The sequence below is a fragment of the Carex rostrata genome, chromosome 8, assembly GCF_964058835.1.
Source record: "Carex rostrata chromosome 8, lpCarRost1.2, whole genome shotgun sequence".
NCBI classification, from domain to species: Eukaryota; Viridiplantae; Streptophyta; class Magnoliopsida; order Poales; family Cyperaceae; genus Carex; species Carex rostrata.
Window position 1 is genome coordinate 14,031,772 of NC_135925.1, and position 24,953 is coordinate 14,056,724.

At 34.3% G+C, this 24,953-nt stretch overlaps 3 protein-coding genes across 4 annotated transcripts; 1 reads left to right on the forward strand and 2 right to left on the reverse strand.

Annotated features, from left to right (window-relative positions):
• Positions 1–1,198: 1,198 nt before the first annotated feature.
• Positions 1,199–8,478, reverse strand: LOC144558695 (chaperone protein ClpB3, mitochondrial-like). Its single transcript, XM_078307540.1, has 10 exons — positions 8,114–8,478; positions 7,635–7,853; positions 6,884–7,121; positions 6,235–6,430; positions 5,844–5,898; positions 5,545–5,695; positions 4,879–5,187; positions 4,166–4,431; positions 2,436–3,365; positions 1,199–1,785 (listed from the first exon to the last, which is right to left on the reverse strand). The coding sequence occupies exons 1-10, from the start codon at positions 8,387–8,389 to the stop codon at positions 1,495–1,497; spliced, it is 2,931 nt and encodes a 976-aa protein (XP_078163666.1). The 5' UTR covers positions 8,390–8,478; the 3' UTR covers positions 1,199–1,494.
• A 5,515-nt stretch (positions 8,479–13,993) lies between these two features.
• LOC144558697 (alpha/beta-Hydrolases superfamily protein) lies at positions 13,994–18,659 on the forward strand. Its single transcript, XM_078307543.1, has 10 exons — positions 13,994–14,488; positions 14,607–14,787; positions 15,187–15,320; positions 15,540–15,652; positions 16,978–17,101; positions 17,221–17,376; positions 17,578–17,730; positions 17,904–17,983; positions 18,090–18,139; positions 18,322–18,659. The coding sequence occupies exons 1-10, from the start codon at positions 14,075–14,077 to the stop codon at positions 18,453–18,455; spliced, it is 1,539 nt and encodes a 512-aa protein (XP_078163669.1). The 5' UTR covers positions 13,994–14,074; the 3' UTR covers positions 18,456–18,659.
• Positions 18,660–18,745: 86 nt separating this feature from the next.
• LOC144558696 (two-component response regulator ORR24-like) lies at positions 18,746–23,165 on the reverse strand. Of its 2 annotated transcripts, none has more exons than XM_078307541.1 (6): positions 22,789–23,165; positions 22,061–22,213; positions 20,852–21,238; positions 20,535–20,611; positions 19,249–20,103; positions 18,746–19,066 (listed from the first exon to the last, which is right to left on the reverse strand). In XM_078307541.1, the coding sequence occupies exons 1-6, from the start codon at positions 22,973–22,975 to the stop codon at positions 19,016–19,018; spliced, it is 1,710 nt and encodes a 569-aa protein (XP_078163667.1). In that variant the 5' UTR covers positions 22,976–23,165; the 3' UTR covers positions 18,746–19,015. The 2 variants fall into 2 exon arrangements, with proteins under 2 accessions (XP_078163667.1, XP_078163668.1); XM_078307542.1 differs by lacking the exon at positions 22,789–23,165 and adding an exon at positions 22,679–22,776.
• Between the last annotated feature and the right edge of the window lie 1,788 nt (positions 23,166–24,953).

The window sequence follows — 24,953 nt, forward strand, 5'->3', positions numbered from 1 at the left end:
TTTGTTTTTGCATGGAATTTGACAATAGACATGGCATGTATCGTGAAAGATGATACAGTGTTAACATCTTTCAACAATTTCCAGATTTGAAACTTTGTAATTCAACGATATTATTTTCAAGCACACAATGCACATGAAAAACGTCAACTCCAACCCAAAAAATTTGGCACAACACATGAAATATATACAATCCTCCAACAATATAATTACATTTTCAAGAACATTATTTTCTTCCCTGCTGCATCCATGTATTGCTGCATCTATGTATCATATAAAATAATAAAAAAATTACTACATTCATCACTAAATTCTTTTCCTCTTGTACGAACTACATATCTTCTGTACCAACACAAAAAATATTTTACACCTAATTTACAACATAGCGCTCCAAAACTTTCCCGATTACAAAATTCATAAGAAGATACATTCAGAGACATTAATTTCTGGAGTTATTCGTAGCATCCCTACATTCCTAAATCGGCATTTCTATACCATCTTGTCATGCTATTTGTGTTCCTTTTGTTATCTTCCATCACTTGCATTCTTGAACTAGTCTATGCCACTATTTTGTGTCTCTGCAGTTACAAATCTTGTTCATAGATCACGTATCTTAGAAAAAAAATAACATCAAACCTATGTCTGTGCATCAAAATTTTCAAATCAATGGATAAACAAGTACAAACAGGTACCGATTCTTGAATCAAGGGATAAACAAGGTAGCAGGTCTTAAATTAACAAAGCGGCCAGTACAACCCACAATTGGGAAATCAGGTAAAAGTCTCATACTAACCTTTCAATTAAATTCAACCCGAAAATTGATGCACAACTATAGTTGCAACTTGCAACCTCACAAACCTACACTGAATTGCGTAGGTTGTCTCAAATTTTCTCAATTTCAATTCTGATTACCCTTATTCTGCAATAAGACACAAATTTAGCCAAAACAAATCAAAACAGCAAAAAGTAGAGCTCAATTTTGATCAAACCAGATTTATATGAAATTTTGATTAATTTTGACAGGTAATAATCTGCAGTGATCAGGTAATTTACAAATTAAGCCAAATTCAGTCTGACAATTTTATTTTTTCAAATAATGCTGAATGTCTGATGAGATTCAATGCCATTGGAATCCACATATGTTGCAGTGTATACTTTGTATAATTCCTCATGTATCACAGTATAGACATTATTTAATATACAAAAACTCAGGGGTGCTTTTTTCAAAGAAAGACAAATAATGTACATCTTTTGGAAAGAAACCCAACTACACTGGAAGCAAGAATGCCAAGTTCTTACTGGATTTCTCCCCCAATTGAAAAGAAAAAGAACATGACCTATTGTTACAACTTACAAGGAACAAGAAAGAAAGAAGCTACACACGTCAGCCCTCAGAAAGTTATACATCTACAACAATACCATCACCTTTCTTATTTTAAAAAAAGAGTGAAAACAAAAAACATGACATCCCACATACAATACACCAGCATCATAGAACTAATCATTTGCCACCATCTGCCTGTCAGCATCTGCATTGCTGTCTATTTTTCTGATTTCAATTTTTTTCTGATGTGACAACACATCCAGTAGGATTGAGTCATCTTCCTTGAAATCACCTCGTAACACACCAACTGCCACTTCATTCTCAACCATTTGTTGAATCACCCTCTTAACGGGTCGAGCACCAAAGTTGGGATCAAACCCGAGAGATCCCAATAACTTGACTGCTTCACTAGTGTAGTGGAGATGGATTTTCTTCTGCCTCAACCTATCTCTCACCCGATTCAGCTGCAAAATAAATTAAACAAATGTGGTTGCTTTGTTAAGAGTTTTTTTTAAGACAAGTATCAAGATTGGACCAAGGAGCAGTAACAATTATAACTGTATTTTCTTCATTTCTTGAAAAAATGCATCCCTGCAGCTGTGATCCTTAAAATTGAAGAATTGCTGAGATTTTAACTAAAATGTTTAGAATACTTGAAACTCGACAACCAGCTGTTCACAGTAAACAGTAATCCCAACCATGATATAGAAAATATAATTAAAACTGAGTCTCTAGTCAATTAATTAACAATCAAAATCCCAATTCGGTCACCTCACAGCTTTATCTCCTGAAGGGACCAAAATTTAGCCAAACTTTACTAGCTTATGTTAAGTCAACCCATGCATCATTTTGGATAAATAATTAAAAATGGTCCTAAATGGTATAAAACAGTTAAATAAAGCAGAGAAATGAAATTTCATGCTCCTGGTCCGAATTTGTATTAACCAACCTCAACTGTACCACACCAAATCTAAGAGAGAATAACCAAGAAAAGAGATTAATTTTGACATGTTCCACAATTTGTAGGGAAAATGTGATATTTCTTGCTTTGTAGGTACATACTACTTATTTTTATTTTTGCAGGGCATATAAGAAAATTTAAAACAAAATTTACCTGTAACTCCACAATCTTGGTGATCTCTTTCACATCCAATGGCTGGAAAACAATATACTCATCGATCCTATTCATAAACTCCGGCCTAAAAGTCTGCCTTGCAATATCAACCACCTGCTTCTTCATAATTTCATAAACCGCCTCCTTTGTATCTTCGGTATTCCTCAGTGTATCCAGAATTAAACCCGACCCGATATTAGAAGTCATGATGATAACACAGTTGGTAAAACTGACTGTACGGCCTAACGAGTCAGTTATCCTACCATCATCTAACAATTGCAATAGAATATTAAACACATCATGGTGTGCCTTCTCTAGCTCATCAAATAAGACAACGGAGTAAGGACGCCTTCTGACAGCCTCTGTTAACTGTCCCCCTTCTTCGTACCCGACATAGCCCGGTGGGGCCCCCACTAAGCGAGAAACGGCATGCTTCTCCATGTACTCGCTCATGTCCATCCTTATGAGGGCATTTTCGGTATCAAAAAGGAATGATGCAAGGGCCTTAGCAAGCTCAGTTTTGCCAACACCAGTGGGCCCCATAAACATGAAACTTGCAATCGGACGGTTGGGATCAGAGAGGCCAGCTCTAGATCTTCTGATTGCGTTGGCAACTGATATGACGGCCAAATCTTGACCAATCACTCGCTTGTGGAGCACATCCTCCAGCAAAAGCAGCTTTTCACGTTCTGATTGTTGGAGATTTGAAACGGGGATGCCGGTCCACTTGCTGACGATCTCAGCTATGTCAAGGTCGGTTACTTCTTCTCGGAGCATTGATTTTCCCGATTTCTGAAACTCATCGAGCTTTTTCTCAGCTTCTTCAAGTTGCCTTTGGAGGGATAGTAGAGTGCCATATTTGAGCTCGGCAGCTCGGTTTAGATCATACTCTCGCTCTGCTGCTTCAATTTCTAGATTGACTCGGTCAATCTATCAAAATTAAAATGTTTCCTAGGCATTAGAATAATTATTATCTAAATTCCTTAGACTAGAATATATGACTTTTAAAATATGGGTTAATATGCTACATCCACAAAAAGAAATGGTGGTATTCAACCAAGTATTTATTGTTTAATTGAATTGCTCTTGATAAGAGAAATACATAAATGATCCCCTACATATTGTTCATTTCTTCATCCATATAATTTAGAAGTCCAAGTCAGTTCCCTATATATTCTAAATTCTAAATTCTGGCACCTGTCACCAACACTCACTGAAAAAAAAAGGGGTGCGCTCTGCCCACACAGAAATTGTAAAAAGCAGATCATAGTCACTCAACCAATGTAAAAATGTAAAGTAACAGCCTTAAACTCATGCCCATATGAAGCAACTAAAATATGTATTAGAAGAGGTAGTTTTAGATGCATGCAGTGCTTTTATCTTAATAAGCAATCAACCAGAAATGCAGTGACTAGCATCACATAAAATAAGTATTGCCCAAGAACCTTGTCTCATATGCATCATTACATCAATTTAGTAGCAAATAATTACCTTTGACGGATTGACAACAAACAAAATACTACATTAGAGTTCTAATAAGAACTATTAGCATCAACAAAGAAGACAAAAAAATTGAAGCGAACTATCAGAAAAAAGAGACTTGGAAACTAAAAAGAAAATTGAATTTTATAAGGAAAAAATTTAAAATAAAGGAGAAAAAAATAAAAAAGAGTTGCATACGTGCCAGTCTCCCAGATATACTCTGTACTGCAAAAGGAGAAGGTACTAACCTCTTCCTTGATGGATCTGATTCGGGTCATGAGCGACTTCTCAAGCTCCCAAAACTCTGATAGGTCCTTTTGTTTTTCTTTCAGAGATGCCAGCTCAGATTCTATTTTTCCAAGCCGTTCTTTTGAGGCCTTATCGGTCTCATTTTTCAATGAGAGCTTCTCCATTTCTAGCTTGAGAATTGATCTGTCAACCTCATCAAGCTCGATCGGTTTCGAAGTTATCTCCATCTTCAGCTTGGCAGCAGATTCATCCACAAGATCAATAGCTACAAGACAATAGATGAACTTTGCAATGTCAAAATGTTTCTTAAATTATCACTTTGGTTGCATGGCACAGGTACAGGCTCCTTATGACATTCAATAAGACCCAATCCACCTCCAGTATCTGTTGATTTGGGCAAAAGTATCATGCAGTGGTAGTGGAGAATTGAGCCTCAATGACACCTAAATCGTGCAATTCAGTATCAACTAACCCTCACTTGTCCTCGGTTACCCAATCTAACCTCAGAAAAATAAGAAGTGGTAAACAATAATCATAACAACATAAACCCAAAACATAAACAGGCATTAGAAAGTGGTAAAACAATAGCTCACAAAGACAATACCGGTACACAAGCTGATCAAATTACCGACAAACAGAAAGTATAAAATAAGAAGATAGCAAATAGAAGGAAAAAAAAAAAATCATTTTTTCCATTAACCTAACAACATACCTTTGTCAGGCAAGAACCGATCGGTTATGTACCGAGCTGACAGCACAGCAGCAGCAACAAGAGCACCGTCTGATATCTTAACCCCATGGTGCAATTCGTACCTTTCACGCAAGCCTCGCAAAATCGAAATGGTATCTTCAACTGCTGGTTGGCTGCAGTACACCTGCTGGAACCGCCGCTCCAATGCTGCATCCTTCTCAATGTACTTGCGGTACTCATTAAGAGTGGTTGCACCTATGCACCTCAGTTCACCTCGGCCCAGCATCGGCTTCAGCAAGTTGCTCGCATCCATTGCACCTCCAGCCGCACCTAATTACACATTGGGTTAGCTAATTTGGCTGGGTGAAAACAGTTTACAAAAACTGAGAATAACATATTAAGTGAAAGTCTCGAATTCTGAAGAAACATCTAACAGCCTTTGAGTGCAGTATTTGCCCGAACAGCATGGCACCACTTTCCCTCAACAAGCCCTCAATTGCTCATTTCAGCTTGAAATGTTCAATCAAATCCCTATATCCAACTTATTCTCAACTTGGTGGATCATGACCAAGAACGGAAAAAAAAAGGATATGGTGAAAAATGGAAAAACATTTTTCCAGTTCAGTACTGGATGGGATCCCGGTACTGTACTGACAACATACATGGTAACTCACACAATGAACGAACCTGCACCAACAACTGTATGTATTTCATCAATGAACAAAACGAACTGCCCATTGGAGGAAGTCACTTCTTTTAGGACTGCTTTCAGCCTTTCCTCAAAATCACCACGAAACTTGGCTCCCGCAAGTAGAGCACCCATATCCAGTGATATTAGCTGCGCACATTATTAATTTAAATCATTTTATCAACAATGAATTGTTATGCTTGTGAAAAGAGATGATTACAGACACACTAAAAGGAGAAAGAGAGAGGATGTAAAATGATAAAGTACAACCAAACAAGAAAGAAATGATGAAACATACCTTCCTGTTTTGCAAAGGTTCAGGAACATCACCTCGAACAATTCTTTGAGCTAGCCTGAAAATTCATATCACAAGCATATTAACGAAACATATACCTCTACTGATACAAAAGAAACATCAAGTAAAACCAACCCAGAAACGTACTTTTAACTCTAATATTTTCCTTCCTTTTTATTTAGTTATCTTTTTATTCTTATTAATTTTGTTTTGGTGATTGCAGGACAGAACTGGGATGTTTAGGGTCAGTTGGGGGGTGGGTTATAAAGGTTGCTGCTGGATTTAGATGCTTGTGCATTAATGCATTAATTAGAAAAGGTGCATGATGGTAATAGTTGTTATGGGCACCATCGTATAATTATCAATGCTACAGACTAAAAAAAAATAGCAATACCCTTCCACAATTGCTGTTTTTCCAACACCAGGCTCGCCAATAATAACAGGATTATTTTTGGTTCTCCTACAAAGTATTTGAATGCAACGCCTTATCTCATCATCCCGGCCTATGACAGGGTCTAATTTGCCTCGCCTTGCTTGCTCTGTCAGGTCAATGCCATACTTCTCCAGTGCCTGATACTTTCCCTCAGGATCTATCAAACAATACAATTTAGTGAAATGTAAATGGATAGCATCACAAGCCCTCCTAAGAAGATGCCAGTATACTAGACTGCAATGAGCTCACGTTTTTCTTTCTTTTATTCAAACCAGGTCTGTAGAGTGATAAAAATAGGTAACTAATCGAAAAATACAAACAAAAAGGAAAGGCTTTATTATAACTTGCAGGTTGATATTTTCGATTAGATTAGTGTTGTTTGCACATGCGACGCAGAGGTTAAAAGTGAGCAGCGGCAATCAAATCACAGCCTCACAGATTTTCTGTGGATTAGGTATAGGGACTTTCCGTAACATCTTAGAATGATGTTATATATCATCATCGGATAACACAGTTTATGAATATAAAGATCAACCACTGAACAGATAAATGTATGTACAGTCCTGTGACAACTGACAAACAAAAATAATGTTAAAATTTGAGGCCATACTCTGATCAGTGACTCGTTGATTTCCTCTTACGGCTTTGACAGCTTCCTTCAATTTGTTCTCATCTAATTGTAGGTCCTTCAACAATTGTTGGCCAAATCTTTTGTCAGAAGTAAAAGCTAGCAGAAAGTGTTCAACTGACACAAAATCATCATTGAACTCCTTTTTGTACTTCTTTGCACTGTCAAAAATTGACACTAGACTCTGGCCCACTACAGGTCCGCTCGTGTCCCCAGACACCTGCAAATTTAAAGTAAAATATGAATAAAATGAAATCCTAATAGTTCCCTAATGAGAACTGACTGATGTAACCTCTCTGGCATGTTTCCTAATTGCTTCGGCTGTTCTTACGTCCTCTTTTTTTCAGGGAAAGTTTTCTCTTGTTCCTAATTAGTTTCTCATTATTTTTTAAGTTCCCATTCATACGTTTTTCATTTTTTTTGGCCAAACAAACAAAAGAAAAAGGTAAAAGGCAAAACCTTTGGCTTCTTTTTCTAAATTCATTTTTTTTGTTCTTTTTATTTGGATTACTATGGTAGGCTTTTGAGGGGTCATTTGATTTATTATTTCAAGAATCAGTAAAAAATTTCACATCCTTTCATCTCAAGGGTTGTTTGATTCCTTCTTTTCAAACACTTTATTTTATATTCCTATTCAGGACAAGTAACTTGGGAAATTTTTTACCATGCATCCTCTACAGCAACTTAAAGTAAATGCAAGCAGCAAAACATGAAACCACAGTACAATGAATACCTTAGGTTGCCTGGAGATGAAGTCATCTGTGGCTTGTAAAACCGATGTGTTGTCGACTCCAGCCTTGGTAAAAATTCTTCGCGCCAAGCCATCTTTCTGTTCTAAAAGGGCTTTCATTAAATGCTCAGATTGTACCACCTGCTGTTTGCTGGTCCGTGCCGCCTCAACTGCACCAGCAATCCCCTCCCATGCCATCTCAGTAAAGTCTGAGGGGGAGATCTGAAAGTGTAGTAGATAATTAAACTTCAAACATGTTTCACCATTTATAACAATTTCATGCGTACCCTTCCAATTTAGTCAAATATATATCACCTCATCCTGCAATGTTTCTAATATAGTTACCAGAGGAGACTATGTGCTATAGGCACTAAGTCTCAGAGAAGTGCATGCATAAAGATGATATTTTGATGTTATTCAGGGTAGAAGCGGAATTATTCAATGCAAAAACATAGTCATAGAGAAGGTGAGGTTTATAAAACCTGAGAGGAGGAGGAGGCGCCATAACTATAACGGGAGGGAATGGTGGCATGGAAATGGCGAGAGGAGAGAAGTGTGTTTCCTCTCAAAGCAACTCGTACTCCGAAATGAATTTTCTCAGCGGAGGAAAAGGAGGTGGCGCTTTCAAGGAGAGGATGAACAGTGGCGGAGGAAAGAGCTCGGAGTGTGTGATGCTGAGCCGCTCCGCTTCGGCGCGCCGCCTCTATGTAGGCGTATGCTGATCTTGCGAGCCGCTTCGCAGTGGCCGAAGAAGCCATATGGAGAGAGAGAGAAGTGGAACAGAGGTTTATCAGTGTGTCTTGCGCAGAAAGCACTGAGAAATAGGTGTAGACCGTAGAAGAAGCAAGAAGGACAAGGATGCTTTGCAAATATAACTCTGGAAAGGTTTAATTTACAAATCAACCCTGAATTTTACTCTCTCTTTTTTTAAAAAAAATTGCGATCTCCAGATAGCAAACATTAGCGCAATTTATCATCAAAATTATAATAAAAATAGGGTTGGTTCACAACAAAGAAAACTATTTCAAAATTTCACCGGATCTAATTGTACTTTTGCGCTGATGGTCTGTCAGTTAAAATATGAACTTTAGAGAGGGTATAAGAGTAACTTTTTCGTCAAACGGTACAGACATAACGAGAAAAGAAAGAATACTGTGGAAACTTGCAGAATGTTCCGAACAACTTTTGTAATTTGTTGAACCAGAACTTGGGCCTACATAACAGGCCACAAGGCCCAGAACGCATGATTGTAATTTGCAAATGTTAAGAAAAGTTATATGGATATGAACTGGGTCGGATTAAAGAAAAGATCGGGAGGAATTATATTTATGTGTGAGATGGCCAATTTTTCAGGTTCGCTGAAAAGGGATCATTTTTTAGTTTTCTTATTCTCAACTTTTAGAACAATTATTTTAATCTCCACACTTCAATACTCGCATTGTAATCCCATCTTTTAAACATATTTTAACTTTCCATAAACTAACTTAACTAACTAGTTTAATTAAATTTATTCACAATACTGTGATCTTCCAAGTTTAATTAAATTCATGAGTATAAATACTTGGAAGATAATAAATTAATACTTGCAAATTAAGATATTAATACTTGCATGTCTAACTTGATATAACTATATAGAGGAATCACTCAAACTACATGGGAGAAGAATCATACATGTTTTTAGATGTGGGTTTTTTTTTCAATATTTTCCACATTTCTCACATTCTATGAGGAATTTTGCGAATCTAAAACCATGAACGTATTCTAAGCAATTTTATCTTTCAAATGAGATCCATAATGACGTACTTTCGGATTCATCATCACACAAGTATTTATACCTCATTGTGCAAGTATTTATACCTCATCGTACAAGTATTTATACCTATACTTGTAAGTATTTTATCCCTAATCGTGGACCCCGCATCTCCGCATCACATTTCCCTAATTGTCCCTGCGTCAACCTTTCTCTAACAAAAATAGTTGACCACATAGGTATAAATACTTCCGTGCATAGGTATAAATACTTGTAATACTTGATATTAATACTTTTAAATGTCAGCAGTATCATATGTGAAAAATACTAGATATAAATACTTAAATGAAGAGGTATAAATACTTGTGTGATGACGAGCTCGAAAGTATGTCATCATGGATCTCATTTGAAAGATAAAATTACGTAGAAGACGTTCGTGGTTTTAGATTCGCAAAATTTATTATAGATCATGAGAAATGTGAATGAGATTGAACAAATAAAATTAAGAAGATAATGAGGGGATGAGAATGCAGATACTCATATCACGTCCCCAACTTTTATTGATCTTATTGTGCTAAATGATTGACTTACAAAGAAAAGTTGTGCAAGCAACCAAATTTGGTTTGATGATGATTATAATACACAATGCCGAACCATCGGTTTTTTTTTAAGTAAATGTTGAAAAATCAACTGAATTATTTAATATTTATAAGAGATTTTTTATTTGAATTTTAAATCTATAAATGTAAAAATAACATTTACTCAACTCTCTAAATTTGCCGACAGAAGTACAAAACCAAGTTGGAATCGGAACGGTCTGATGGATATTGGACTAAGTTTGGTCTGATGTCTGATTGGAATCATTCAATTTGCATCAAGATTAGTGCTGATGGCTTCAAGATTTGAGCGCATTTAATATGAACAAATATTGATGCAGGTCGAACAACTTTGATTGAATACCAGTTATGCCGTAACTTGAGTCGCATGCCGTGCTATAATTTAGATACCGTAACTTGAACTAAATTCCTGCATATTTAGACTTTGTTGTGCTGTGATTAGTTACGCCGTAACTTGAGCCACATGTCATGTTGTAATTTGAATCATGTGTCGTGATCAAATTTAGAAAGATGGTCACGACACATTAATCACGCTGTGACCACACGTGACGTCTCCAAACATAAACAGTCAAGGTCCACACTTTTAATCACACACGTCTAATTTTTTTTTTCATAATTTAGGATAGTTTATTCAAAATTCACAATTCGATCAAGATCTAACTGTTATAATTACACGTAATTCGGTGTGACTATATATGTATCATATATAGTATGATAAGATCTTTTGCGTGCCGTGCCGTGCCATATCAATTTTTTTAATAAATTTTCACATCACAAAACACGCAAATCACAATACGTAACCAATATCAAGTCATACCGTAACTTTTTTATATCTCTACTCATGGAACCGCCGTCCAAAATCACAACACGTAACCAATATCTGTTGCCGTGTGAGGCAAAATTGTAGGTTAGACGTACCGACTTACCGATTCAAGTTGAACATCATTTCATGCACAATGAATCATTTCATGAGCAGGGAAATAAATTTTCGAATGGGACACGTACAGCATTGTGCTACTCTTTTATCTCCTATATATGTTGGGTGTTGCAGTCATATATATATATGTGGACCAGTGCGATCACTATAAAGTTCCTATCTATATTTTTTTCAACGGCGTGCGTGTACAGTTTGGTTCTTTTCTATTGTCATCGAACTTCTGATGCACATCTGAAGAATGAAATCCAAATTTGAGATCCATCAAATCCAAATTTGATTCTGATGGACATCAAATTCAAACTTTTATCAAATATGTCATTTACAGGAGAATCTTTCATTTTAGATCATACGATTTATATAGGGTATATTTGGATGAGGTGAGAATAGCTAGAATAGGGAGCTATTCGAGAATAGAGGCTATTCGGAATAGCAATATGCATCCAAATAACATTTTAATTTGCTATTCGGAATAATGAGAATATATAATCGCTATTCTCTATTCTTTGTAAATGTTGAAATAGCTACTATTTGAAAGTGTGAAAAGAGAGAGAAAAATGCTTTATTAATTCTTGGATTTTCACCAACAATTTGTTATTTTCACGTTGTGACAATTTGTTTGAGACTCCATTTGCATATCTTTCCTCTTAATTATCACCTTGGTAACACTTTTTTTTATCGGTTACAGATATTCACTATTCCAAATATATAATCCAAACAATATTTTTACTAATCCGAATAGCACCATTTTCATACTAATCTAAAAAATAGAATTTTTTTCCTATTCTCATTTACTATTCTCAAATTTTACTATTATAGCTTCCATCCAAACGTACCCTATAGAATATAATAATGTAAAAGGGTGTTCTTAAGTTCACTAATGTTTTGATGAGCTTAACTCTATAACCTATCGAATTGTTTTCAAATTATATTTCACTTCTGATATGTTTATATATATGTCAAATTAATAAATATTTAAATTAATTTAGTATGAAGTCAGGCGGTGAAAAAATAATTATTTATAAGTTATTTTAATGCATTTATTATTCATCGTTTTTGTATCACTTGATTTTACACTAAATTAATTCACAAATTATAAATTTGATATGTAAAGGTTCTAATAATTTGAATTTGTGAAGTAATTTGATAGGTTTTAAAGTTAAATTCATAAAATAACTGGGTTAGCTTAATTAAGATGCCATATTTAATTCATTGGTTGTATATATCTAATTTACGTTAAAAAGTGAGGTTCCACCTAGACAAAAATGAATCAATTATTTGTATATCATTAATTGTAGAGTTAATTACACCTTTAAATGGTCCATGGTTTCGTACAATAATTAATGTCTGATGAAAATAGAGTCTCAAAGCTTGAGAGTTGAGAGACATATAAATATCTGTTTTGAGTGAGTAGTACAGTACTTGTACAGTATTTAATTTTTCTCTCAAAATTAAAGTAGGACATCTTCGTAGAGTAGCGTGCATATAATGGCATAGCTCTTTCGGTGAAATTAAAGATATATAGATCGATCATAGATGTGTCATGTCTCATGTGTATGTTGTGGTGTGAGTTCTGAGTTGGTATTGAATTGACAAGCTAGCTAGCATGAAGCAGAAGCTAGTATCTTCAGTTTTGCAACGGCATATATAATAGAAAATTAATAAATTAAGTTTACTACAAAATGACCTTCTTCTTAATTTGCATTATATACACATTTTGAGCTTAAATTAAATAAAGTCAATAAATTTAATACATTTAAAGAAACAAATTATTTGTTTAACTATATTAGCATTAATGCCTCCTAAAACAATATGATATCTATATTTATTTGTTCATGAAATTAATCATGTTTAATTTCCCTATAGAGACAGCTATAAGGAACCAAAATTCTAACATTTTTAATTGGATAACAATAACAAGAGAGAATTTATCGCTAAATAGGCCTATTGGGGGGACCACAAGCCGAAACTTTTATTATAATTGGATGATACGAATCTAAATATCAGAAAAAAGTAATAGCATTTTACAGAAATAATTTCAGGGTACAAGGATCCCTAATACAGACGAGAGAACCGAGTCCTCACTGGCGGGTCATCTATGTATACTCAGTGTGGCGGATTGCTGGCAAAATAAGATAAAGATCAAAGTGCTTAAATTATCTCAGTAATATATATTTGGTTTTGAATTTGTAATTTGTAATTTGTTATAGGAATAATATTTTTATTAATTGCCATACTTTACCTCGTATTTGATCACATTGTTGAAAACTTGTGCACTAATCATTACATGCTCCAGATAAACCGGACTCCATAGAAAAAAAAAGAATAGATCACTCAACGACTTATTTTGTTGTCATCTTGAACAGTTGAATCTTCCAAGAAACCGGAAGTACCAAGAGCAAGAGGTGAATGATCAAACTGGGGAATTGCTTTACCGGAATAAAATATGCCTAAAGGCTCATCTCCATTAATGTAAGTAATGGAGGTGAATGAAGGCACCAATTTCCTAATATTTTTATATGATATATGGAAATACATTTTAACTCCTTTTTAAAAAAAAAAAAAGTTGTGATCATACCACCAAACTGGTATTCACAAGAAAATTATCATTTAGGTTTCAATCCGGTAACATTTCACACAGATAATATCATTATCTTTTGTTACTAAATTAAAGATAAGTTATTGTATGTATTTTTAACTTTTATTTTAGAGTTCAAAATTTAACAAATACATAGCATTTGAATGCGTCTCAAAGTTATTCTTGACTTAAGTTAATTGAAGCAAATAATTTCTCAAATGAAATGAAATTGTAGTTTCAAATATTTCATAAAATGCATTTGTTAGTTGCATCTAGCGAATTATAACCGGGTAGAATAGGTTTTGACAAGTACTAAGAAACTCTGTATTCATTTTATTTTTATAAAAAAAAAATATTTCCTATGATTATATTGTATTAGGCTGTATTGCTCTCCATTTCCCCCACAAAATGGAGAAAGATCTCATTTTCTCTTTGGTTGATATTTTATTAGAATGAAGTCAATGAACCCATCCTCTCCATAACATAAATCCTCCCCCTCCCTTCTTCTCCACTAACCAATTGAACCCACACACACACACACACACACAAAAAAAAAAAAAAAAAATGCCAAAGATGGATTTGCATAGCTCTCCTCTTCTAGTGCTCATCCTTGTTACACTAACAAGTGCATCAAATTTGATAACTATCTGTAATTCTTTACCCATACCACTAATGGCACCATTGCAATCTTTAAAGCAAAAGGATGCAACATCAAATAGCAAACAGTCAAATAAAAGCCTCTTCACAACCCATTACTTCCCCCAAGAATTAGACCATTTCACCTTCCAACCAAAGTCTTTCAACTTGTTCTACCAGAAGTACCTCATGAACTCGACGCATTGGGACAAGGGCCCAGTCCACCATGGACCAATCTTTGTCTATACTGGCAATGAGGGCAACATAGAATGGTTTGCCGAAAACACCGGGTTCATGTATGATATCGCGCCTAAGTTTGGAGCATTACTCATCTTCATTGAGGTAATTAATTATGTAATAACGTGCTTGTATATATGATTGAATAGTATAATTCCACTATTCCATGTATAAAAAGAAAACAGAACATATTAATGAATAGTTTATTTTTTGAATTTTGTAGCATAGGTTTTATGGAGAATCGTTGCCATTTGGGAATGATTCGTATAAAAATGCAGAGACATTGGGATATCTGACATCAACACAAGCATTGGCAGATTATGCAATTTTAATTAGGAGCTTGAAACAGAACTTGTCTGCTGAGGCATCTCCTGTTGTAGTTTTTGGTGGTTCATACGGAGGAAGTAAGTCAATTCTTTATTTTTTTACCTTTTTTTTTTTTTCTTGGTAAGAAATCAGGCATTCATTATTTTTTAGGATGTTCAACTATGAAACTACTCAAAACATGCATGTGAGAAATCTGACTTGACAGGGTGAGGGTAGCTAGTACTGACTAGCATGTACTGTAGGTTAAGTAGTAGGTGAAAACTATTTAAAATTAATTAATACCCCATATATATATATAGATTCTTGAATTAAACAATTAACTTTTTACAAGTATATATAATATACTATTTAGTAAAATGATATTTCTGAGAAAGAAAGAAAGAAAGAAGCTTGTAAAGTGGATAAAATGGCAGAGAGAGAGAGAGAAAAGTGAAGAATTTACTGACAAAGCGCTTGTTGGTGGAAGCATATATTAGTGTTGGCAGCATGGTTTAGGTTAAAGTATCCACACATGGCAATTGGAGCTCTGTCATCCTCTGCACCAATCCTTCAATTTGATAATATTACACCTTGGTCCAGCTTTTATGATGCTGTCTCCCAGGACTTCAAGGTACATATATTCATTTCATTATAACAATTTCACCATTTTCTCATATCAAATATGAAATATAACATTTAATATTAAGATACCTCTAGACTCTAGTGAAGTGATATCTCCATTTTATTATTTGGAAAAAATATATATATATATATATATATTAAAATTTGTTTTTAATTAAATAGAAATTTTACAAGCGTGATACTGAAGTTTTTGTTAGTTTCTTGATAGGATGCAAGCATGAATTGTTTTGAGGTAATCAAAGGGAGCTGGGATGAGATAATTACAAAAGGATCCACCACAGAAGGCTTGATGGAACTTAGCAAAAAGTTCAAGGCTTGCCAGTAAGTTCTACTTTAAAACATTACGACCTTCCTCAAATCTAATTTTACAAGCTGTGTCGTCATAACATATATATCTGTTCTTCACATCAAATTGCAATTGCTTGTCAAAGAAAACTTAATTTGACAATTTCCGTCGATCTTTGATCCAAGCATGATTTCGTATCAAGAATGCTCGTGATGAAAGTGCTTATGAAATGTTAAAAAAATTATAAAAATAAATTATGCATACTTCAATTTGTAGAATCGACTACAATTTCTGTATGGCACCTATTCTAACACCAGATGATCAAAACAGGGTAAAGTATTGACAACATTGTTTTGGCTTCATACAACGCATAGACAGCAAAGTCTAAATGAAAAGGCATATGACTCGTGTGTTGTATGAAGCCAAAACAACACTGTCAATATCTTTACACAAAACTAGCATCAAGTGGAACTTTTTGTGACAGTTCACTAGTATAATTAAGACTCCTTTTAAAACTAAAAACATGGTCTTTTATTTTTCAATGCCCTGGCAGAGAGTGCCTGAGGTGTTTTATAAATTACTAAAAATCATGGTCGTTGTTAGATATCATATCAGGTACAAACCAAACCAAACCAACCTGTCAACTTCATATTAAATGCATTAGTTAGAACTTGGTTTTCAATCCTACTTGTACATGCTATATATATCAAAAATTCTTTCCCCATTTATTGGAGGACAATGTTGACAGCCTCCACTACAGAAGTCAGAAGGCAATGATTAATTAATTATTTGAGCTGTCAAAAGATATACATCCTTCTAATTTTTTCACAAACCCTTCCTTCTTTAGCGCTTATTTGGATATATTACCTATCAAAGAGAAGATATGAAATGATTTACTATTCGCACAATTGGTTTTTCTCTACATCACTCTTTATTTTGTCGTTTAAAAGATAATTAAATGGGGAAAAAAATCATAGCATTTCTCAAATGTCCTTCCAGTAAAAAATAATCTAATAATCAACGTCACTAGTATTATACAACCTTAATAGTTCTAAAATCATAGTAATATGTTTTTTTTCTCAAAAAAAAAAAAAGTAAAAAAATATTTTTGTATCCCTTCAGGGTTATGCTTATGATCTTGTCACTGGTTGAAATTGGGAGAGAACAAAAATTTGGTATATAAGAGGTTAACTACCGTAAGATGTACAATTTCAAATGAAAAAAAGAAAAAAGGCATAATGTCTCAACTACATAATCAAAGCCGAAGTAAAATAATAAATTAAAATAAGTACAAAAATTACAGCTTGTTAATTGAATTATCTGGTTGTGTTGATGTACTGGAATATTTTTAAACAAACAGGCCGGTGCAATCGGTTTGGTCACTTCGGGATTGGATATGGTCATCATACACCTACACAGCCATGGTAGATTACCCCATGCCTGCCAATTTCCTCAAGCCTCTCCCTGCTTTCCCTATCCAAGAGGTACCAGCAAACCTTCTTTTGTACCAGCATGTGTAAATATATATATATTCACACATGTGAACTTCCAAGATTCGTTAAGACCTTCATAATGTTTTCATTCTGTATTTGTTTTACAAAAGATGTGCAGAAGGATTGATGGATTTCCAGTGGGTTCAGATAAAATAGACATGGTAATTGCAGCAGCAAATGTATATTACAACTACACTGGCGATCAGAAATGTTTCCAGATAGAAAATGCATCAGACCCTCATGGCCTTGATGGGTGGGGCTGGCAGGTACAAATTATTTATTTAAAAATATACAAAGATAATGTTTCTTCAAAATGAATGTCCACTGCCAGGACCAGCTATCTGGTAAATCATGTTTTGCCTATATATGCAATCTCAGCACAGTTCAATAGAATTATAATAAAATTAATTTGAAGGCTATATGATATTGGAAGGATCTTGAAAGTATGTTTCTCTTTGTTGTTGTAGGCGTGCACCGAGATGGTTATGCCGATGACCATAACAAATGAAAGCATGTTTCCTCCATATAACTTTACTTATGAAGCCGATATAATTTCGTGCAATAGTACATACGGTGTAAAGCCAAGACCACACTGGATTACTACTGAGTATGGGGGATTAGTAAGGCCTTTTCACTACACTCTCACATCACTAAATAAACTTACTAAATTGTTGTATCAAATACTTGGTCAAGCACCGATTCATGCAATTAATTAGTCTCAATTAAACCCAACATGCAACATTTGTTCCTAATTTTTTGTTTTTCTTTGCCTTTGTGTGTGTTTGAAAAACAGAGAATTGAGCAAGTGCTGAAGAGGTATGCGAGCAATATAATTTTCTCTAACGGAATGCTAGACCCTTGGAGTAGAGGAGGGTATGTATGCAATTTTTTCTTTTTTATTTTCCTTAAGAATACATGGTAAATTAAATGAAAATCTTTTATTTTTGCACATAAAATTTTGGCAAACTTTATCATGCAGGGTCCTGAAGAGCATATCATCTAGCATCATTGCTCTTGTCACAGAGAAAGGTTAGAAACAAACAAATATATATACTTCTATTCCTTTTTGTACCAGCATAATATTGGGTGTTCTTTTCAATCATAAAATTGATAATTTTGAAAATGAGATTTTTACGGAAATACTTTAAAAGATATTGGTTAAATATACAATTTTTTAAGACACTGAGATGGCTTTTGTTTTGAAAATTCAGGTGCACATCATCTAGACTTGAGATTTGCAACAAAAGAAGACCCTGATTGGTTGATACAACAAAGGAACCAAGAAATAGCAATTATTCAAGGATGGATAGATCAGTATTATCAGGATCTAAAGGACATATCATGACAATAAAGAGCTACTTCAATGGAATCAACGGCCTAGATTTGCTCTTCTTCTATTGCAATGATGATCTTATTTAGTATTTTGAAGACAAAAATTGTGCTTCTCAAATAAATTTAAAAAATGTATTTAGATACCTATGGAACTTTAGGCTTGAAATACAAAAATCATCTGCATTGCATTCTAGGAGAAGTATAAAGGAAATAATTAGTAAAATTAAGCTGGGCATTCCTATTTTATACCTATATATGCACATGCACGCAGATGAAACAAATAAATTAGAAAAGGCACAGAGCTTAACCTAAAACCTTTTAGATTAGCATTCACTATTTATGCTATTACACACTGCAACAAATTCTCAAACATAAAACCACAATTATTAGTCTCAGACTTAAAGAAAAAAACAACGACCACGACTACTTACCAACACAACTATAACAATGTCAACTGATCTGTCTATCTTTCTATACCTGTTGCTACATAGCGACTGACAATTTACAAGAGTTCGGCCATGAAATGCATATTTTGAAATGAGATATTATGGCCAAAATATAAGAGCAGGAATCTCAGTTGAAGAAGTCATCATCCATGAATGGGAGCGAATCGACTCCTTCCCCCTAAATAATAACATAAACTCACCATAAGTAAAGAACTTCCTATTCTAGATATCTCCTGTTGTTAATTTAATGTTGGCCTCTTTCCGCTAACATGCATTTTCATATGTACTTCATACAACATTGAGCCCGTATTCGGTATACAAAGAACTGATAAAAAAATAAAACAGTATATAGAATTGTACCGGCTGCATGGAAGCTAGGAGCTCATCAAGGCCACTGATTGACACATCATCACCACTGTGCATAGAGCTTGAACTCATGTGATCAGCAACATTGTTAGCTGCACCAAAGGTCGTTCCACCAAACCCACCACTCCCCTGCCTCATGGGGCCCATCCCCATACCAGCACTCATGACAGCACGAGGAGTAGCCGGATTGTTAATAAAAGGACCAAAATTAATATTATTCGGGTTTCCAGTAATGCTTGGGTTGGGCACGCTCCCAAAAGTGTTGAATGAGGGAACCGCCTGTTGCAGCTCGTTTCCAATTAGGTTGGGACGGGCACCAAATTGTGGGCCCAACAGAGAAATTGGGCCACTAATCGGGGGCAGATTAGTGATTGGATATCCGAGAGGAGCAGCTAGAGGGCCCGAAGCAGGGGGTGGGAAGGTCATGGATAGGTAGTTGGGATTGTTATTAGCATGAGTAAAGTAATTGCTGTTGGAAGTACAGGGAAAGGAGTTCATGCCATTGACCCCCCTCAACAAATTCATTTGGTTATTATTATTCATAGTATTATTTGTCAAAGTGAAGTTATTAGTACCAGCATGATTAAAACCACCAATTTGGGTCAATGGAGAAGAAGGTGCCAGATTGGGCATGATTGATGGGCTAGGGGAGTTCACCGAGAAATTATTGAACCTGGTAGAGTGGAATGGGGAAGAATTATTGGCAGCTTGTCGGTACCGGCCATGGGCATGAAAATTCCTAAAACGCTCAAAGGAGTGTAAATCAAGGCTGAAGGGGTTTCTTGAATCAAAAGCAGCTTCCAAAGCATGTGGGTTTGAGTTGAGCCTTTTTAGGTACAACCGGTATTTCTGAAAATTAATAGATGAAGAAGAAAGGTTATTTTTGAAATATACTAATCAGCAAGGTAATTAGCACAACCTTATCTTTCTAATATATTTTACTTTTGTTTACATAACATGAAATTGCAGTATTGTTCAATATATCCATTAATTTAGTTTTGTATTACTTGTCCATTTTCTTGTGTCCTTTTTATAATTGGCCATGAAAATCCTTTTGTTTATTTATTATTCAATTTTTACAGTCTGGTTACACATCCATATGTATGGTCTGTATACTTTTCTAATGAAGATATTAATCTAGGATTCTAATATGTTTGTTTACAATAGAAAAACATAATACTAAGTGTTAGCATGTAGTAAAATATATAACAGCATATGAAAGCCTAATAATTCATAAACCTATAAAAGAAGGGATATTTCTATAGAGAAGAGATGCATACTTGGAGATGACTAGCAACATTTTCTCTGGTTAATTTCTCTACCTTCATCTTTTCCAGAATGCTCTTTGGCACCGCCTCTGCAATTTATCATAACATAGAAAAAAAAAAAAACCGTTATTCAGTTTGAACTATTGCACTTGATTCCAAAAAGAAAAATGTTATTGGCAGCAGTAATGAACAGAAAAAATCACCAAAGCAGCAACAAAACCATAAACTGGCTAAAATTTTATGCATCATTAAAAAAAATATATAAACTAGATAAGGAATAATGACTCTCACAAACTTGAAGAAATAATAAGTAAACATAAGAAACTTACTGTCCACGCCTATTTCAGAGACGGCATTAACAAACTTGCGGTGCAAGTCTGGTGTCCAAACTACCCTTGCTTTCTTCTTAGTAGTTCTCTCATTAGACTCCATCTCGTCAGAATCATCCTCATCAGAATCATCCTCCTTCCTCCTCTTCCCAGTAGCAATTTTGGCACGAGTGCCGCTTCGCGCTGCCTCAGCATTTTGATCTCCAATTGTTTCATGGTTGTTATTAATGGAATCCATATTAAATTCTTCAAGTGGCCTTCGGCGCCTAGCCACATGCTTCCAAATCACTCTCAGCTCTTCAATACGTACCGGCTTAATGAGGTAGTCACATGCACCATGCATAACGCCTTTCATTACAGACTCTTTTGTGTCGTTGGCTGATAGCACTGTTACAGAGTAGTAAACTAATATTTATGAGACTTTTCTAAAGTTCGAAAAATAACCCATTCCCGTTTATTGATATCTATTGTTAAGAAAAGGAGAAGTTGTTGCAGATAGGAAAGCTCAGTCATTTAATTTTTCTAATATGAAATTAATACTAATAAAAAATCATCATACCTATTATAACACTAATATATAGTAAATCATTATTTATTTATCATTTTTTACTATAAGTTTGCTCTAGGGAAATAATTCTAAAACCCACATCCATACAACTTAATTCCCTTATAATGCGTTCTCGAAATGCTCGTGATGCACTGGCAAATTCATTATACATAAAGCAATTTAATTCCCTTTTCTTTCCTTTAGCGGTGTGAATGTGATACATGTTTTCGCTCATCAAAAGGTTTGGGCAGTAAATAGATTTATCTGTTTCTTTAAGTTCAAATCATTGAAAGAGATTTAATTAGTTTATCTTTTTATCGCTCAAAGTTCAAAAGAGAAAGTATGATTCGTGCAAATTATAAAAGGAAATTGCCTTTTTTTTGTAATGTTTAAGACTCAAAATAAAAAATGGAAATGGAGGAAAAGAAGTGGACCCATTAACCATCATGTTAATGGGTCAGGTTATAAATATCAAACAACTTGCACCTGTTAAAGCCAAGGCAAAGCTCACATTTCTCATGTCAGCCAGAACAAACCGGACTTGTTTCGTTTTGGTTTATCAAATGCTGTTTGAATAGAGGAGAAATTACAAATAATATGGAAACGTTGATATTTTATTTTCCGTGTGTGTGTGTGTCGAGAGAAGGAGGTGGGTATCTCACTGATAACAGGAAGGTCCAGTTCGAGACCAGCGATTTCAAGAAGTTGGAATCCATCGATCTCAGGCATGTGCACATCAGTTATGACAAGGTCAATCTCATCCTTCTTTTCCCTTATTGTGTTTAGAGCCTCCACTGCATTAGTAAAGCATGTAACTGGAAAAACAAAAATGAAAGTTTATAAGGATTTTATAAGATAACAATTTATCCATAATGGGGTAGTAATCTAGGCATTGTATAAGATACAAAAAGGAAAAAAAAAACAACAGAGTTACTGATTCTTTGAGCCAAAAACAGAATTATGATTTGAAAGTTTATAATCTTATAGTTCCAGATTTGAATCTTAATTTTCATATTAAAAAATACCAGATATGCCCATAAATATAATAAAATTATCTTTACGACGAAAAAGAAAGTCACAAAAGCTTAAACCCCATAAAGAAGGGATCGGAGCTTGAAAACACGCACGAGAAATAAAATACCTAAAAAGGACCACAAATTCACAACAGATTGGAAATTGAAATTATGTGCGATCAGATAATTTTGTTTAAAATAAACAAAAGACAGATTTAGAGTTGAAATAAGTGAGAGATACAATTTTAGTCTGAGAAAAGTACGTACGCAGAACAGATCAAAGCGATCTTCCAATTTGAATGAGAAACTTGTAGTTGAAAATTGAAAAGGAAGAGGAAAAGGAAAAGGAAAAGAGAAAAGAGAAAAGAGGGTGAAACCTTGGTATTGACATTTAGTGAGTAATTTGGAGAGCAATCTGAGACTGATCTTACAATCATCTACTGCCACAATTCTCATCCCCACTGGAAAATTATTCCTGTCTGACGCTGACGCCGCCGCAATTTCTTTTTTCTTTGCGGCCATACTGCTCTCACCTATCGCCATGCTACTTTCTCCTATCGCCATTCGTACAAACCGATTGCTTGTTTCGGAAAGCAAAGGGAAGGAAACAGTGCAATCCTATCTTTTCAAAACCTTTACACTGAAATTGATAGGTGTTGTTTTTAAAGGTATTTATTTTCAAGAGAGAGAGAGAGAGATTGGGGAAATGGCAACGGGGAGAGAGAAAGAGAGAGAGAGCGCTCTGGTTCATGCACGCACATATAAGGAAAACTTTTCTCGCTGCTTTTGGTTCTTTTCAAACATATATTGCTTCTTTTGTTATACAAACATATTTCTATCCTCAATATATGCCATCACACCCATAAATTTAGTAATATCCTGAGAAACAAATTTATAAATAATCAAAATTTTCTCATCATGGCTATGAATTAAGACAGAAAAACAAAATACAATATTTTATTATATCAGAGGGTTATGAGGACTAAAACATATATGTTTTTGTTTGTACAAAGCAAAATATGCGGTTTTATGGGTCGCAGTGTAAATGACAATTAGCCAGGAGAGGAGATGCATAAACAATGTGATAGGGATCCAATTAAAAAAAAAAAAAAATTAATATGTTATACGTCCATGTTTGTACATGCAAATTGAGGCCACGGGGCTTCATGTCAGGCATTTGCTTCCACATGTTCAATTTAAACTGTAATGTTTAGTAGCTCCAATTTTTTATCAGCAAGAGGAGCATTGCATACAATTATACAAATGATGCCTGATTTTTATTGTCAAAGAATTATTAGATCATATATTATCACATTAATTACGATTTAATTGCATTATATAATCTAACAAACTTCTAATTATTTAAATGTAAGTGGTTAATTTAAAAAAAAAACTAAATAAAAATTATTGTATGTATTTAGTAAAAAAAAGTACCAAAATTATAGCCGTTAGTTATATATCTCATGTGAATATTACAAATGAAACGTAAGATATATATACACGTGCAATTAATTAAAAGGGATATATGATTTTAGCGCCCGACAACATAACGACAAGAAGATAATGAGTTCATCATCTTAAATTGGTCGTTATAACTTTTATCAGCATAACTGCTACGTACGATATAAATCACGTGAAGAATAAATGTTGACGTCACCATGATTTTATGCTTTAATAAATATTCTCATAATGTTTAAGACAACAAAATATTAAACTAGGTTTAATGTACTCACATAATATAATTTTACATTTCATACTCTAACAGCTGGTTCTTCTTATGATATCTTCGAGGTGTTTTTATTTTTATTTTTTAAGAAGTGATAATAAATTTAAGACAAGTTACAATTTAAAAAATCAATAATATGTTATAGAGATAAAACACTACAATTTTCAAATATTAAGTTAAAATACAATTTTTTTTTCTTTTGTTAAAACTCAAGATTACAATTTGTATTTTCATCTAAAGCTTGACACATGAAGCAATCATTGATTGTCTTAGGCCTAATTTTGGTATGACATGGGAGATCCTTATCCGCTTGCTCTCTCCCTCTGCCTCTGTTGATGGTTGATGCTAGTGGGAATTATTTTTGGCACCTTATTATAAGCAACTTTCCTATGAATCAATTGCACCACTGCTAACATTATAAATTAATTAGTAAATAATTTATCAAGATATGTACGACAATAATTAAGAGCGTATCTTTGACTCCTTTCATCATGAAACCAATTTCGTGTAGCATCTCTGGTGTGGCTCTTTATGTGGCTCTTTTTTGTGGCGCAGCTATGTAGCGCAGATATACAGTACAGATACAAATGCCTGACACGGTATAATTTGAGACCACATGAGTCACATGACATGATAATTTTTTTAAAATACGGACATGTTACGTCTCTAGACAACCTATTTTTAATGAAAGAATATATTTTTAATTAAGAAACTATAATATTCATTTTTAAAATATTAATAAAAAGTGTATTTAGTTATTTTGGTAATTCACTAAAAGCTTATTGTTATATTTGATTTCAAATTTTATAAACAATT